The sequence below is a fragment of the Spea bombifrons genome, chromosome 3 (assembly GCF_027358695.1).
Source record: "Spea bombifrons isolate aSpeBom1 chromosome 3, aSpeBom1.2.pri, whole genome shotgun sequence".
NCBI classification, from domain to species: domain Eukaryota; kingdom Metazoa; phylum Chordata; class Amphibia; order Anura; family Pelobatidae; genus Spea; species Spea bombifrons.
Genome location: NC_071089.1, coordinates 69168942 through 69186213, shown reverse-complemented (window position 1 = coordinate 69186213; position 17272 = coordinate 69168942). Strand labels below are relative to the sequence as shown.

At 41.5% G+C, this 17272-nt stretch overlaps 1 protein-coding gene across 1 annotated transcript; it reads right to left on the bottom strand.

Moving 5' to 3' along the window:
• Positions 1–1141: 1141 nt before the first annotated feature.
• On the bottom strand, positions 1142–17259 carry RARS2 (arginyl-tRNA synthetase 2, mitochondrial). The gene is made up of 20 exons (XM_053458602.1): positions 17128–17259; positions 16458–16531; positions 15649–15748; positions 14992–15075; positions 14513–14610; positions 12962–13017; positions 12032–12115; positions 11532–11608; positions 10795–10953; positions 8824–8930; positions 8314–8409; positions 7960–8020; positions 7124–7197; positions 6489–6613; positions 5623–5690; positions 5004–5113; positions 2747–2842; positions 2416–2490; positions 1685–1748; positions 1142–1280 (listed from the first exon to the last, which is right to left on the bottom strand). Exons 1-20 carry the CDS (start codon positions 17161–17163, stop codon positions 1194–1196), a joined length of 1731 nt encoding a protein of 576 aa, XP_053314577.1. The 5' UTR covers positions 17164–17259; the 3' UTR covers positions 1142–1193.
• Between the last annotated feature and the right edge of the window lie 13 nt (positions 17260–17272).

Genomic DNA, 17272 nt, shown 5'->3' with positions numbered 1-17272 from the left:
GTATAATATTAAAATGCAGATGTAACAGAACTCCGGTAAGAAAACAAGTGTAATATAATCAGCCATGATTAGAGGAGCATTCTGTATTGAGGTGTGTTGAAAGCGATCTAATTGAGGGATTCTAGACTGGAGAAAGTCCCCGCGAGGTTGTTCCACGATTGCGGTGCTCTGCAGGAAAACAAGGATTAAGCCACTTCCTTTTTGTATTGTGGAATAGTAAAAATACTTGCTGCGGTGTAATTTCTGTAGTCTCCTATACAGGGTATTACAGTACTTGGGCTGGGTGATGCGAGAGGTCAGATTTAGTGCAATAGGGTTTTTTGCAGAGACTCAGACAGACTCCATTATGGATGTATGATCAGCCAGTAAGTCACATATGACAGTATGCGTAGACGCTGCGAGGGTCTAAGTTATTGTATCAGGATCCCCAGCAAGGAAGCTGCAGCTACGGAAAGAGACGCTTTGCAGGTAGGAGATGGGATCTGTGTTTACGGAAGTCGGTCTGTTGGGCCTATTTGTGTGTATGCATGGATGTATGTGCATTATGCCTTTGTGCATCTGTTTGTATCAGCGAAGCAACATAATGACAGAAGCAGCGTCCATGAAAAATTTAAAGATTTTTTATACTACCTTATATGATGGGTAATTATTTGTGGACATTAGGTGGGCTGGCTTCCTTTCATGCAGTTTTATGGGAACAAAGACAGCTTGTCCATGCCCCCCCCTGTAACTTTTTTATTTGAACCAATAAAAAGCCCCAGTGGTTGCCAATAAAGAGTGTTCCTGTTCTACACCCCGACTGGTGTGTTGCGTCATCCTTTGTGGCTTGGTTTGTAGGAACCGTTCTGCACAGGAACCGGACTGGCGACCCATCCATAGCTGGCCCAGAGTGTGAAGAAGGTGACAATGATTGAATGGGACCCTCTGGTCTACGTGGTTCCCATTACAATCCCTGCTTTAACTAAATGTATGCTAAATGCCAATACTTCTAGAAGGCTTCAACATGGACTACAGGTAAAAAACTAACAAATCCGCACTATGAAAGACTAGTGTCTGGATTACCCTTCTTGGTCGAGCTTGTCTCGGACAAAAAAATAAAAATATCAGTTTTGTCCTCGAATGAACTGTAATAGGAGTCGGATGCCTATTGAAATGTTGTTTTATTAAAAGGTCTCAATGACCTGAAAATACGTTTACATATTAGTTACAGGCATAATTCCAAGAATCTTCATTGCGTTGCCAAGAACCTTTTGCACATTTCTGAAAAATAGAAGACGAGCCTGCACAAAAGGAGATACTTGCCATGTTAGTATTCTGTTCGCAAAGTGAACACCTGCCACAGATCATAACACCCCGTAATTGGTTTTGACTCTAATTATGACTTTCTTTGGCTATAGCATTGATGAGAACTATATCAATATACCTTTAACGTCATGTTCCTGTGGTGGGTGTAATTGATATTTTCCTAAATCATGGATGTTTTATGTGTATATACAGCCGCTATATAAGCAGGCCTATAGAGTCCGACATCATAATCATTCGTATTTATGTACTTACATGGAAGTACAATAGAGATTTTACTGCAGAGACAGTAGGGTTGTGCTGACAAAACTGACATAAATAACTACACATATGCCTAACTACCATACAAACGTATAAATAAATAAAATAGGTTAAGTCTTACCAGTGCGACCTCTGGGGTGCTTCCTTTCACTGGGAGCGTGCGGTGAGCTACACTTGCCAGATGTCTGTAAGAGAACGATAGGCAAGTCCTAATTCCATTCACTGAGGCTAACGTTTAGGAGTGAATTCCTCATTCTCAGTGTTAGTTTAGTAGTTACTCTAATAGAATTAGGAAGCTGGACAATATGTGGACGGAATATACAGTGGTAAATAAAGCCAGGTTGAAAAGCAATGTGTCTATGCGCAAACATCTGAGTTGGATATTACGAGTATGTCACTAAATTAACCTCCAGTGTTGTTGACCGTTGGCAGTCTGTCAGGTGCCCTGATGGTTAAGTCTATCGTATATAACGAGGCTCTGGGTCAACTCACCATCCAAGGAGTCAATGTGATTTTGCCTGGTTAGAGCACTTATTGAAACTTGACAGGCAACTTAACTTTCTGAAAATAAATTGCTATGCTATACAAGCTGGCAGTCGACATGATTTAGTCACCTAAATTGTGAATGTTATTCCATAATGCTGTATTTAAGCCAGACTCTAAACACGTCGCAATATTTCTATGTACCAACAAAAGACACTCTGTTGGTGTATATCCTAAGACTGATTCTCCGAATCTACATTTGCCATTTGACAGAAAAACGTCTATCCAAATACATCTTATTACAGAAACAATAGGATATGTCTGCTTATTTCCCAGAAATATTGATTATGTGGTCAGAATGTTATTTACCCAAGTCCCATCAGATAGGTGACCAGATATCTTGGCTGTAGGTCCTCTAAACACTTCAGTACTACTTCATCATACCTGTGTTGAGAAATACATATTTTATAATAATAAAAACCTTTCATAAATAACCCAGCCTAGAGTCGTGTGACACAATCTACACATACAACCATCTGCTATGACTGACTCGCCAAGGGAATGGAATAAATTAAACCTCAAAATAGTTAGAAACAAAGGGTAGTTTTATCGTTATAGCTGATGGACCGGGGCAAGATGTTGATCAAACCTAACCCTGCTAATTTTGTCTGCTCTCGGAAAGAAAGCCTGAAGGACATACCTGAGAAGATGCTGCATGGTGGAGATCACAGAGGGCTCCTGCAAACATGAGGTATCGGTGTCTGTGTAGTCTCCCATATCACATAAGGCTTGCAGGCTATTTAGAGACAAGATGGAGTTTATAAAATCCATTATTACCAAAGTTAGTAGAGCTGAAACAACGAATCGATAAAATCGATAATAATCGATAACGGAAATCATCGATAACGATTTCCGTTATCGATTAATCGAGTGATCAATTCGTTGTTGGAGCACTCGGCTCCTTTTACTTACCTCCGCGAGCGTTCCCCGCTTCTGCTACACGCTCTGCAGTCTCCGCCTTCTAGCTACGTGACGGATGTGACGCGTTCCGGAGGTAAGTATTCTTCATGTCTATGTGCACGGATCGCACAGAGCCACTCGCACAGAGCGAATCGCTCTGTGCGAATGGAGCCACTCGCACAGAGCGGTTCGCTCTGTGCGAGTGGCTCCACTCGCACAGAGCGGTTCGCTCTGTGCGAGTGGCTCCATTCGCACAGAGCGGTTCGCTCTGTGCGAGTGGCTCCATTCGCACAGAGCGGTTCGCTCTGTGCGAGTGGCTCCATTCGCACAGAGCGGTTCGCTCTGTGCGAGTGGCTCCATTCGCACAGAGCGGTTCGCTCTGTGCGAGTGGCTCCATTCGCACAGAGCGGTTCGCTCTGTGCGAGTGGCTCCATTCGCACAGAGCGGTTCGCTCTGTGCGAGTGGCTCCATTCGCACAGAGCGAACCGCTCTGTGCGAGTGGCTCCATTCGCACAGAGCGGTTCGTGAGTGTGGGTGCAGGGCAGAGTGGGGGTGGGGGTGCAGGGCAGAGTGGGGGTGGGGGTGCAGGGCAGAGTGGGGGTGGGGGTGCAGGGCAGAGTGGGGGTGGGGGGTGCAGGGCAGGAGACTGGGTGCAGGGCAGAGTGGGGGTGGGGATGCAGGGTGTGAGTGTGGGTGCAGAGCAGAGTGGGAGACTGGGTGCAGGGCAGAGTGGGGGTGGGGATGCAGGGCAGGGTGTGAGTGTGGGTGCAGGGCAGAGTGGGTGCAGGGCAGAGTGTGAGTGTGGGGGCAGGGCAGAATGTGGGGGCAGGGCTGGGTGCAGGGCAGAGTTAGAGACTGGGTGCAGGGGCACAGTGCAAAGTGCTGGGTGCAAAGTGCCAGTGCTGGGTGCAAAGTGCCAGGGCTGGGTGCAAAGTGCTGGGTGCAAAGTGCCAGGGCTGGGTGCAAAGTGCAAAGTGCTGGTGCAAAGTGCTGAATGCTGGGTGCAAAGTGCTGGATGCAAAGTGCCAGGGCTGGGGCAAAGTGCTGGGTGCAAAGTGCTGGGTGCAAAGTGCCAGGGCTGGGTGCAAAGTGCTGGGTGCAAAGTGCTGGGTGCAAAGTGCTGGGTGCAAAGTGCAAAGTGCTGGGGCAAAGTTTCTTGAACAGTAATAGTCCACCTCTTTTCAGAATGTTTGGGGTTATTTTGTTTCATAAATATTGTGTTTGGGTTCTTGTACTTTGAAAATATTGTTTTTTATTACATCATAACAAAATAAGAATGTTAATGTAAATTTTAAGTTGTTTTTTAACATCCAGTTCATTAAATTCTTTTAAATAAACGAAAAATTTGCATATTGTTTTTTTTTATCCGATTAATCGATTAATCGAAAAAATAATCGGCCGATTAATCGATTATTAAAATAATCGTTAGTTGCAGCCCTAAAAGTTAGTACATATAACTACCTGTGTAAATGTTCTTAGTGTATTTGAGTGACCCATAATAGCTTTATTTTAGGTTTTAGGGCTTCCAGGCAGACCACCAGCAACGATCGTGGCATTGAAGGGGTTAACGATGCACTGTCGCTCTCATGGAGCGATCAGACAGCAGGGGAATGTTGTATCAGGTCCCCTCTTCCCTGAAGCTGCCTGTGGCAGCTGAAAACACGATCGCCGGTGGGAGTGATCGAAGGCTCCATTTTTTTGGGATGACGTACCTGGGAATTCGCGGTCCGCTGGTAGCATGTCACCATGACGTACCCGGTACGTCTGCGGTCGTGAAGGGGTTAATTGCATATAGGCAGATCAGCGATGTTTGGTATATGTAAGTCTTGCATAAACACTAGCAGGTTTGGTACTCCGCTTGCTTAAATTGTGGTTGGTTAATATAACATTGAAGCCTAAAATTGACCCATTGGTGCATATATTGAGAGTTAATCTCTGACCTTGTTAAAACTGCAACTGCTGACAAGTTTTAGTGTCAAAAAGCATGTAAAGCTCACCTGTTCAGCCGTGCATGCGTGTACTGCAAAAACACACCAGTATCTCCGTAACTCTGCAGCGCCCTATCCCAATCAAACTGGTAATCCGACAGAAGTGGCCCCTTGAAATCCTGAAAGGTAAAATAGCCACGCTCAACTCATTGTAGAGAAGCAATAGGTTTTAATTACCTGAATAACGTGTGATGTGTGTGAGATACCGGGCTTCAGAGCAATATAAGGGGGTTTGCTATATTTATAAAGTGGCACCTTACAATATTCAGTCACTAAATCCCTGTAAAAGAATGATATGGTCAGGCTATCTTATGGAACACTAGGGTTTAGTCACACAATTTTGAAGAGTGTGAGCCGAGGTTATTCAAAACATTTTATGTCATTAACTTTACATTAACTTCACTTGGCCAACCCTGCCGAGTGTATTTTACACACACACACACACACACCTTGTTACTTCTCAGGTGCCGTCTCTCCTCTGCTCCTTCCATGTGAGAGAATACCGGCCAATTTTTCCCCACTCAGTAAAAATGATCTTACCCCAAATAGTAAACCCTTCTCTTACCCCAAATAGTAAATTAATATATCTACACACACACACACTAGCGGATTCAGCTGTAATCATTACCTGCACAATAAGAGCTGCAATCCCAATTTTTTCAGCAGTACCAGCAGGGTCTTCAAGCTCTTTGCTTGCTATCAGAAAAAAAATCTGATTATACTTAAAGGAAGAAACATTGGGAACACGTCGGAACACTTACTACATTATCAGATAAGCCGCTCATACGATCAGTGCGTTAAATTCTCACCCATCGTTCCCAGCCATCTATAGATGGCAAACCATTGCCCTAAAGGCTATTTATTTCCTCCTTTTAGGCAGGTGCTGGAATCAAAATTCCAAATGGACTTTACTGAATGAGATCAGAGCATCGAGATTACCAATTATGCATCATTAAAGGAAAAAGTCTTGATTTTCTTGGAGCATTTAAATGCTGTTGCCATGAGCTAAGCATTGCTTCTGAAACCATTCTCTCCCTGACATTGATTATTTATTCCGACGCCTCACAGTGTCTCGGGATATGGTGTGCAGAAGCAGTAGGGATCTGTAAATTCTGCACCCAACTGTAAGAGTTAATAGCACAGTGTGGTGTTTGAAATCACCCAAAATATATCAACACAGGCAGCTTCCATGACTGCAGTAAAGGACATGAAATGAAAGCGTGTTTTATGAATGTTAACCCATGTTACTGTCTACAGCACGGTATTCAATGCGTAGGGTTTCTTTTCATGGGACATGTCAAAACAAGCGAGGTGATCGCTGGTCCTATTCTTGCCCTGTATTGTGTACATATAACAATGAATAAACATTGCATCACAGTCATTTGGTATTTTCACTCCAGACAGAGCACCTACTTCAGTGGTTCTGGGGGCTCAATTTACCACTTTTCATGTAAACCACTACTAGTCTTTATTAAGTGATATTTAAAGACTTACTTTCTGCAGCCGCCATATTTTGCAGCATTCTAGCGCGGGCTTCATCCAAGACATCTTCCAAGAAAATCACATCTCCTTTTCGAGTCTTCATGCCTTTTACTAGCCCAAATGGGACGTGATAGCAGCTAAAATGATAGCAGTAAAGTTACATCCTATTAAAAGCAAATTCGTCTTTCCAATAACCATTCCTTTTGAAAAACAAAACACATAAATACTATATAAATAAATTATTAGAAGACTATTACTATTTCCTTGTCCCATCATTTTGATATATCCAGTTGAAAACATTTTCTGTAAAAAACATATTCTATTCAGATTTTTAATAGTCTTTGTATAAATTGCGCAATTGTTTACCAACATTGCTAGCTCAAACATGAAGGAGCAACTAAGGTGTTCATTGCGTTACATGGTCATTCGCCTGGCCAGGAAGGACTTAATCCAGCACAAATAATTAGCAGTTACGTGATCCCTGCGTAACTCACACACTTTAGACATGATCACTACAGACAGATTATTATCTTAAATGAGCAATGCTGCAGACTCAACTTTGCCTTAGCGTTTGTAGGAGAAGCACACGAGGACATAACCAGGCACATCTAAGACTAGAAGAGAGTAACGGATCACAAAGTGCTCACCGGCCTGCATCTTTGCCAAGGATCTCCAAAATCTTGAACATCTGCTGAAAATGTGTCTGCTGACTTTTGTCTGTCTTCAAAAAACAATAAGGCATTTACTGTCCTCTCACCCAAGTCATTACAGTCGTATTTAACGTGGCTTCACACAGGTCAACGATGTCAGACATAGTTATATTTACAGAAATATAAACTCTTACCATGGGATAAATGTAGTAAACGTTCAAGGTACGCTCTTGGCTTCTAATAATGCTCCATCATTATCAGGTACAAACTAACTTGACTGATGAGTAAAATATGTATACAGGTAGGGAAGTGCAGGGTTAAACGATGTGAAAAAAAATCGATGAGTAAAATAGGCAGGTTATTGTCTGCTTTGCTTATTTGGTTTTCTCCTTGGTAGAAGTTTAGTTTGGCAGAATAGATACTACTGTACAGTCAACGTGCAACAGATTCTCATGAGTCCACTAATATATCTGTGATCACGTACCACGGGAAGTGGTATTTTTTTTGTTTTTTTTTTTTACACAAAGGACAAAATTCACGGATTGTCTTAAAAAAGTCAGTCAATGATAATGATTACAATCGTAGTTACTGAATTTTTAAGCAAGATATATGCAGGTAACACATGTACTCCCGCCAAGTCCTATTAACTTGGTTATTTCTCAGTTGAGCTGTTACTCAATCAGGTGAAGCGAACACTAAGATCAGAAACATCAGTTACAATGCAGAACCTATATTTTTTTCCATGACTCTTGAACACTCTATAACAAAATTGGATACTTATTTCACTACCATTATGTTCACTTTAGGTATTTAAGGTCCTTACACATACATACCACATAGATCATTTCACCAAACCTATATGTATCCATTCGATCGATTGCAGCAGCTAGGTCTCTGGAAGTAAGCAAATTTTTTTTTCAAATCATTAGAATATGTGGGAAAACATACATTTTATTTTAATAGTCAATTGGCACTTTTTGGCTGTTTAACTTTTAAATATACCTCTAAATGCAACTTCAAATAAAAGAAAGTGCTGACTGCAGCCATAACAGTGGAGCGGAGGAATGATATCATATGGAATGAGTTTCAATTTCAAAAAATCTCACTTGCATTTGACAGGTAAGCACGCTTTGTATATTATATTCCCATAGAATGTACAATAAGGATATTACCTAGTATGTTCATACCTGGTAATATACAGCGAGGTTCCATCACTCCGCACTACAGCTTTATAAGACGAAAAGTCCTGTCCTTCTGAAAGGTCTATAACTCCAGTTCCATTTCTACAAAAACACAGCAATACCTTATTACAAGAAACACAGAAATCAGTCAGTTTTATAATAATAATAATTTTGTCTAAGACCTTTTTGCCTAAATGCATATTCATGTTGAAATGCTTGTATAAGCAATTAGTTGATAAACCAGACATGTGAGTTTGGGGAAATATGGCAGACCCTGCCTGCAAAATAGTTCCCAGGGGGTTCCCCAAAACTATTGTGCCCACAGATGAGGAATTACATGAAAATTCATGTCGCGGTCTAAATGATGTATTGCCCCATTATATGGTTGTACTGCAGCCCGAATAGGTCATAGACGATTGTTCGATGGTAAGTAGACTGTATGACAAACATGAGGGATTCAACTTGTAAAATAATCACAATTACAAACAACCTATGTACACATCAAGAAGATCTTACTCCGTTGTCTTTAGTATCCCCTTGTTTTTGAGTAGCTGCAAGACTTCCTGTGATTTTTCTTTGTAAAACGATTCGCCTGAATAATCATCAAAATGCACACCCAGTCGCTTAAAAAAAGAGCAAACAAAAGTTACACCATAAAAAATATTCAAATGTTTTAAATTCTTAAGCATGGTCTATCAGTATGTGTGCTGGGGAAGTGGGGGAAATCAGGAGTGGGTGAAATAAATGAATATCGCAAATGCATACGTCCTTGGAAATACATATCACATAGATCACTGCATCGGCTACATTAATCCAGGTCTGGAACAGGATCTGTCATGTTTCTCAGAAACATAAATATGTGAATACTGAAGCACAGAGCCTCGTACAGCACACAGCATAGCAAGGGACAAGCAGCTGAACAAAGAAACAGACAGCCACATGTATATCCCGTACATGTTCCACTTCCCTTACTGTATTATCTGTACGATCTTACATTATTTCCTTTGAACATACACTATATGGAAAAAAGTATTGGGGACACCTGACCATTACACCAACAAGGACTTTGATGACATTGGGTTCTAAATACAGACATTAATATGCAGCCGGTCCCCCGTTTGCACCTATAACAGCTTCCACTCTTCTGGGAAGGCTTTCAACAAGATTTTGGAGTGTTTGCCCATTCATCCAATAGAGCATTGCGAGTTCAGACACTAATCTTGGGCAAAAAGGCCTGGCTCGCAGTCTCCATTCTAGTTCATCCCAAATGATGGGGTTGGATAAAGATTTCCCTTCACTGGAAGTAGCCCAACCTCTGAAAAACAGCCCCATACCATTATACCTCCTCCACCAAACTTTACAGTTGCACAATGCAGTCAGGCAGGTAACGTTCTCCTGTCATCCGCCAGACTCACCCGTCAGAATGCCAAACAGAGAAGCGTGATTAGTCTCTCCACAGAACACGTTTCCACTGCTCCAGAGTCCAGTGGTGGCTGTGTGCTTTACACCACTTGATCGGGTGCCTGTCATTGTACTTGGTGATGTGAGGTAGAGGACTGCATTGGGAGGCGGGTCCCGCGGGTCCCACGGGACCCGCCAAAAAAACTTGCGGGAGCGGGCGGTCTTGCTAGGGTTGCGGGCGGGAGCGGGCGGTCAGGCACTGTACCTGCGGGTCCCGGTAATCCCGCGCAGTCCCGCAAGGCTGTCTTCTCGCTGCTCCATAACAGTGTCTCCTATCTTGCTCCGCCCAGGAACAAGGCGGAGTCACGTGATGTGATGTTACTTCCCGTGACTCCGCCTTGTTCCTGGGCGGAGCAAGAGAAGAGACGCTGTGAGGGAACAACTTGCGGGACTGCGCGGGAAATCAGGTAAGGAGGCGGGCGTGATTGGCCACAAATGTGGCGGGAGCGGGCGGGATTGGCCACAAATGTGGCGGGAGCGGAACACCCACATTGCGAGAGCGGGATTAAAAACAGCGGGAGTGGGATTAAAAAAGCAGTCCCGCGCAGGGCTCTAATGTGAGGCTTGCATGCAGCTTGGCCATGAAAAATCCATTCCACTCTGGAATCAGCAGAGCGTGGGCAACTTTTGCACACCATGCACCTCAGCACCTCAACCCTGCTCTGTGACTTCATGTGGTCTTCCACATGAGTTGCTGCTGTTCCTAAACGGTTCCACTTTCTAATAAAACCACTTACAGTTGACTGCGGAATAATAGCAGGGATGAAGTTTCACAAACTGACATTGCAAAGCTGGCATCCTATCACATTAAGAAAGCTCTTCAGAATGACGGGTGGTATTAAAATTATGAGGTGTGTCCCAATACTTTTGTCCATATAGCATATTTCAGCGTGGAAGTCTACATGGAAAATAAAAGAGGCTAAAGACTGAGCAACATGTTCATATTACTTTGGGCTCTGAGAACCCAGGGCAAAATCCAAAACACATACCCAATGTGTATTACTCATAGGGATAATATAAACTTACCTTATATACTTTAGCATATTCCTGTATGCTCAGATCTCTAAAATGTGTCCACAGAGACAGCACTTGTGGGTGGCCTTCTTCAAGCTTCTTCAGAAACTCCTTAGCAGATGACCTAATAGCATCATCTTTTTCCGCTGCTTCATTGATCTTCACATAGACCTACAAAAGTGATTAAGAAGCCTATCTAGATGAATGATTATGCTACCCAACCACCTGTACAGAAATAATATTTTCTTTTAAAGTTAATCAAGTATAAGAAACATCTTACAGGAAAGAATTGTTAAATATCTGAAAATAAACTAAACTTTATAGCTTGAGTCAGCAGTGGAGATCGAGTCTAATGGACTATTGATATCTCTCCTCTTTTACTGTTCTTAACAAGGCACAGTAAAAAAGTTAGTACTAAAATTATGCAATTTAACTCGTCTGATACCTTGTTGTAAAACACTATGTTTTTAAAATTGCTAATAAAAAAATAACCATCCTGTAAAATAACTACAAAAGGAAACAATCAGATGAGACAAAACAGGTTCAATGGGGGTAACACCAAAGGCAGAGAACCAATGATATATGCCGTATGCGTTTGAAGCTCAGGATGATTATCCAATTGTTTCTTTATGAGGTTATATGGCTGCGACGCTGACAGCACCAACACAGTGGTAAGCCTACCCACAGTTACATTACCTAGCAGTGTGTCGGGTGGATATCAGCTGGTACAGAAGGGGTTAACTACTTACATCAAACAGGTGCTGTAGAGGGTTGGCTTCAAGTTCCTTTTCACAACCAAAGGTGCTGAATCCGGTTCCCAAGAGACCTAGTGAAAGACAACAGTGCTTTATTTTGCTTACATACTGCAGCATACTTGAAAATTGACATGTTTCATATGATGCATGGGGGGGTGCAGTGAATGGATTTTTTGCAAACACTATGGCCATTCATCTAGCAAACTGGGTGGAACCACATCAGGTGCCACTAACCCCCAATGCGTCAATTAAATAATTAATACTCAGAAGAACATAAAAAATAAGAGGAAAGGAAGAGAAAATGTTTACCAATTGTGTTCATCCTACATCATCTTCAATAAGTTAGGCTTAAAGCATTTTTATTACTACTGATTTAAAACATAATGACTGGCAACCCATTAGCCCGTATTAAACGTTAGTGTTGAGCGGTTTCTTTGCAGTGTGTTAGAAACCAGGCTGGTACTAGCCTAAATTGACTAAAAAAGGTAACTTACCAAATTGAAGACCCCAGTCTCCAAGGTAATTTATCCTTATGACTTCATTCCCAACAGCTTCTTTTAGGTTGGCAATAAAGTTTCCTAACATGATGAGGAAAAAACTAATTATATACATAGATAAGTATATGCATTAGGCCAAAATGGTAATCAAAATGGTAAAACAACTCAGCACTTCAAGCTGAAGACACGCTCTGGTATTTGCTCTTCTTATGCATAAGTCATTTAACTACACTATACCACTTGGGACACTTGACCATTACACCAACAGGGACTTTTATGACATTGCATTCTAAATACATAGACATTAATATGTAGCCCGTGCAGCTATAACAGCTTCCACTCATCTCAGAAAGCTTCCACAAGATTTTGCAGAGTTTCTGTAGGAATTTGTGCCAATTCATCCAGTAGAGCATTTGTGAGGTCAGACAATGATGTTGGATGAGAAGGCCTGACTCGCAATCTCCATTCCAGTTCATCCCAAAGGTTTTGGATAAGGCTGAGGCCAGGGCTCTGTGCTGGCCACACCAAACCCATCCAACCATGTCTTTATGCATGTTGCTTTATGCACCGGGGTACAGTCATGCTGGAATAGTCATTCCCCAAACTGTTCCCACAAAGTTGGAAGCATAACATTGTCCAAAATGTCTTGGTATGTCCCATTCAGCACAGCAAGACATGTTTCACAATGCTATGGTTATTTTTCTCCTAAATGGAAATAACAGTAAAAAAAAAAATAAATCCTTGCACATTAATGGATATCCACTGAAATCAAAAAATTTAATGATCATGACCATGGACTTCTGAAACATAACCCAACAGCCACTTCCTATACTAATATAGTGCATGGTAAGAAAAAAGACTTGGTAAACAAACCGCCAAAAATATGGTTGAATAAAAGAAAAAGAAATGTCATGAATACATACTCACCAATTATTGTGGAGCGTAAATGCCCGACATGAAACTTTTTAGCAATATTGGGCGAACTGTGTAAAGCCAGAAAAAAAGGAATTCAGTGCGTATTGGAAGCATAATCTCTTTGCTTTTTTAAAAATTGTCTGTAAATGTATTTCGTGAAACGCCCTGAGGGCCAGATTATTGGCAAATCAATGGTATTTATTCTCTAAACCATGAGTAAAGTTATAAACAGAATTTGATGACAGATAAGAACCATTTGGTCCATTTTTCCTCAATACTTAGATCTTAATCAGTCCTTAGTCTCGTCTTAGATTGAGGATAATGGGTGCCACTTTAGCATGTGCTCTAACGGGTAAGTGCATGCTCAGCCAGCCCTCAGCCCCCTGAGCCAAGATCGCTCAATGGACTGGGTGTCCTTGGGTTGACTTAGTTTTCCTGGTGATTGTCAGTGAATTGGCAGAAAGCGCTTGCATTTAAATAGCCGTATGCCAGTCATTCATCTGAGTGTATTACGGAGCCTGTTGTGCACTCTCTTTCAGTAACGGGAACCAACGTCGCTCTGTCACTCCAGAATTAGCAGTCTGATCCCTGTTTTAGCCCAAACACCCACGGTTCATCAAACCTAGCCTCATGACTCCTGTTGTTAATTACCGCATCAGACAAAGTGGACTCAGCATCTCTTAAAGCACTTCCACAATTGTATGTCTGTTAGCTGGCAAACCCGGCTTCATCTTTGTGAATATTTCGGGCATTTGACCCCTTGCTTCAACAGCGACTATTGCAATACAAACGTCACTCCACTTTAAACTAGTCACACTTCCAGGAGACTTTCCCATCAGGTTGGTCACCACGTTTGTTGGCATCTCCAGGATGAAAAAATAAACAAGTTCTACAATATCACATAAACTGTAGTTGTGATGAAGCATTACCACTTCTCACTGAGCATGTAGTTTGTCATCTTTTTCGTGGATTGCGTAAAATGGGCAAGAATTCTGCCTTTCTTTTCTCATCTCCTTTTTTGCACATGGTAGCTCCACAAAGATTGCATGGCTCCATATACGTCAGCTCTTCCAATAGATTATAGTAAGGGAGAATTGTGCAGTCTCTTCCTTTAATATTATGTTGCAATAAAAAACTTTGGTCAACAATGTTTTGGGGTTCACTCGCCACACAATAACTAATAATAACTTCTTCCAATTGTAATAGTACCAAAGCTGATTCAGGTGGTAGAGGGTGAAAGCATGTAGTGTACATGCTAAAGTGGCACTGGATGGTGCTATGCCTATCCCACGCTATATTAGCCCCCACCAATTCTGATACATGGAAGACTATTCTATGTATCTACTACCCTCTCAGTAAAGAAACTTCCTTACATTACATCTAAGCCTCTGACCCTCTAGTTTGTTCCAACATTTCTCCTCCTTTGACATAAACTTCCCTCATTTACTTAGTTATATCCCTTTTATTAGCTTCAATGCTCCTCATCTTCTCTCTCTTCTTCCTTTGTAAGGATAACACCGATAAAAGAACCGTTGCTGTTTGCTTGCCAAAACCGGCACTCACCTATATTCTACAATAGTCTTCCGTTTAGGTAACACAGACAGTAACTCTGTATTAAGCCCATAACTTTGGCCATCTTGGCTGATTTTGTGCAAAACGGCCTGAAAAAGAAGCATATACAAAAATATACCATACACTGACGTGTTTAATATTGAAACCATACCAATTATTGAGATCTCCTCCCCATGTCAACCTAGACTTCCCAGAACTGCCCTCAATGCTTACAGCGGATAATATAAGAGCATTAAGGAATCCAACTACAATATTGTGTGTTGAGTACGGCCTAGTATCCATCCAACGAACCCTATAATCTCATGTATGGAAAGTAGGATTTCCTGTCATCCCCAGTAATTCTGACAGGTGACAGCAGGGATACACTTTTGTTTAGGGAACTGAGTTTAATGCCCATATCATTTCACTTTAGATTGATAATTATCACATCAAAACGGCGGGAAAGTTATATGATGTGAGGAAAAACTCACCTTAGTTAATAATTCCCTGTTGACCTTAAAGGTGACTGCGCCCCGGGCAACGCCAATTTCACTTATCACAGAGTCGCGGGTTAACTGAAATACCAAAAGAAAAAATGGCGACAGATTATCTTTCCCCCTCCACAAATATAAAGGTTTCTGCTGTTATATACAGTACAGTTATTTGTGTATTGTGACGATACAATGTAACAAGGGGTTTAAGGACAACCTATAGTCCTTAAAGGGGTTAAACGTTACACACGCCAGAAGCTGGACAATATCATTTTTATTGTAAATTAACCACTTTAGGTTTTTTTAATAACTCAGAAACGCAGACTTGAATATAATTATTAGTGACCAATCCATTCATTGCTAAAGTGATAAGCAACATTTTTTTATGTATGTTTCTAATGGAATTTCTATTTTAATTCAGCAAACACGCCACATGTTAATATTTCTTAGAATGCTAGTTTATTTTAGTACAAAGACGTTTGGAGGTAAGCGGACATTTACTTGCAATCCACTGCTAATGTTACCAGAGTAATATCAAGGCTTGCTTTATTGTTATTTGTTTTGACTAAAAATATACAATTTGAATTTGTGTGACTATTTATTAACGTGATGTAACATGCAATACAGTTGTGGATTTGGTCTGCCGGACATGAGAACCTTTTTTGCAAGCTTTTCTGCCTTTTCGTGGATGTTGGATGTTGGATCAGAATGACCGTCTAATAGAGAATTCACAAACAGCTGGAAATCTGGTGATTCGCTGTAGGAAAAAAGAAAAGACAAAAAAAAAAACAAAAAACTGAGGTGTTTTTTCAAAACATCATTTTCATAATGAAATTGAAATATCTGAACATCTGAAGGATAACATTTACTTATTGAGACAGCTTCACTTTTTATATCCCCAACCCTGCCTGTTCTCTTTGATGACACATTAGTCTCTTTAGTTGGCTAGAGTACCATTGGCAATGGATACGGGAAGAGTTTAGTCTTGAAGCCCCGCTGCTAGGGAAGAATACTTTGTCAGGTTCTTGGAATATAGTGTACTACAGTCTCTAAAAGTCCCCGACAGCCTCGCCAAAGAAGAATGCATCTTAAAGTACTTTAGGAAGAAGCTGCAGCTCCCTGCTTTCTCTGTGGTCTGACGATTCTTCCAAAGGATTGCCTGCTCGAAGCAGCCAGTCAATGTCAGGAAAGTGATCCCGTAGATGTGCAAACCTCCCGTGATGATTGCCTAGCCAGCACTGGACCAGACTGGCAGTAAGTATATCATGTGTCAGAAGATGTGTTTGCAAGTGTGACACTATGTAAGTTTAAAGGAGCCACTCAGCTATAATATAATGGCTGGAGTGCCCCTTTATGTCAAAATGTAAAGTGGAACGTGGAACTTAATTATTTAACATAAAACAGATTGCAATGTACCCACTGCTATAGGTGGATTAAATAGTAACATATATACGAAGATGCCTTACTGTTTCCTGTGTACAGGGATTACCCTAATGGACTGCGCAACGGTTTCTGATGGGAGACCCACAACTCGGGAGACCTGCAGCAGAGACGGATTACAATATATTTCATGTAAAATAATATCGTGCAGTTAACACACAGCCTTTAGCCGTCGTAAAATGACATATCGCATGACACGTATCCAGCTGGAGGAGAAAAAGACATATTTGGATCTTAAACTTCTTTGGAGAACCCAAGAAAAGAAAAGAGTACAGGCTGTATGGACTACTTAAGGGCAAAGAGGCATCTTTTTAACAGGGCAATTTATATCTCAGCATGAATTTAAAATGACTCTAAATAAGCAATAATATTATTGTCATGGCATAGAAAGTATCATTCTGGGATTGATTGCACAATGAAAACAGGGCTTGACTTTTTCAATGGGGTTAATTGAAAGCAATTTTATTACATTGTTAGCAATTATTTTATGTATATATTATATTATATATGTTATGCGTCCAATACTTTTCACTTTAGGACCTAGTGGGCTAGATAGATTCCAATAGGAAAAAAAACTATTATTCTGGAATTGGCATACATTGGTATATACAAGGTACACACAATGCCACTGTCATGCTGCAAGCACTGTGTTCAGAAGGGAGGTGAAGGGCAATAAGGGCAATTAGGGCTCAGTACCTGTTCGGCTATTGCCCTCCGGAACAGACAAGCCATCCTCTCAGGGGAAGGAAGGAAGAAAGCCGGGGTACTTAGTAACAGGGGGCACACGGGATACACGCAGGAAGAAGCAACACATGGGCTGCCAGTGACCCGCAGGCCCCGC

Excerpts from the sequence above, each read along its gene's own strand:
- RARS2 (XM_053458602.1), bottom strand. The coding sequence starts at position 17,163 with ATGGCTTGTCTGTTCCGGAGGGCAATAGCCGAACAG. Across the intron at positions 12,116-12,961 it reads TTTACGCTCCACAATAATTG|GAAACTTTATTGCCAACCTA; the intron begins GTGAGTATGTAT and ends TCATCATGTTAG. Across the intron at positions 7,198-7,959 it reads TTGGTGAAATGATCTATGTG|ACAGACAAAAGTCAGCAGAC; the intron begins GTATGTATGTGT and ends TGTTTTTTGAAG.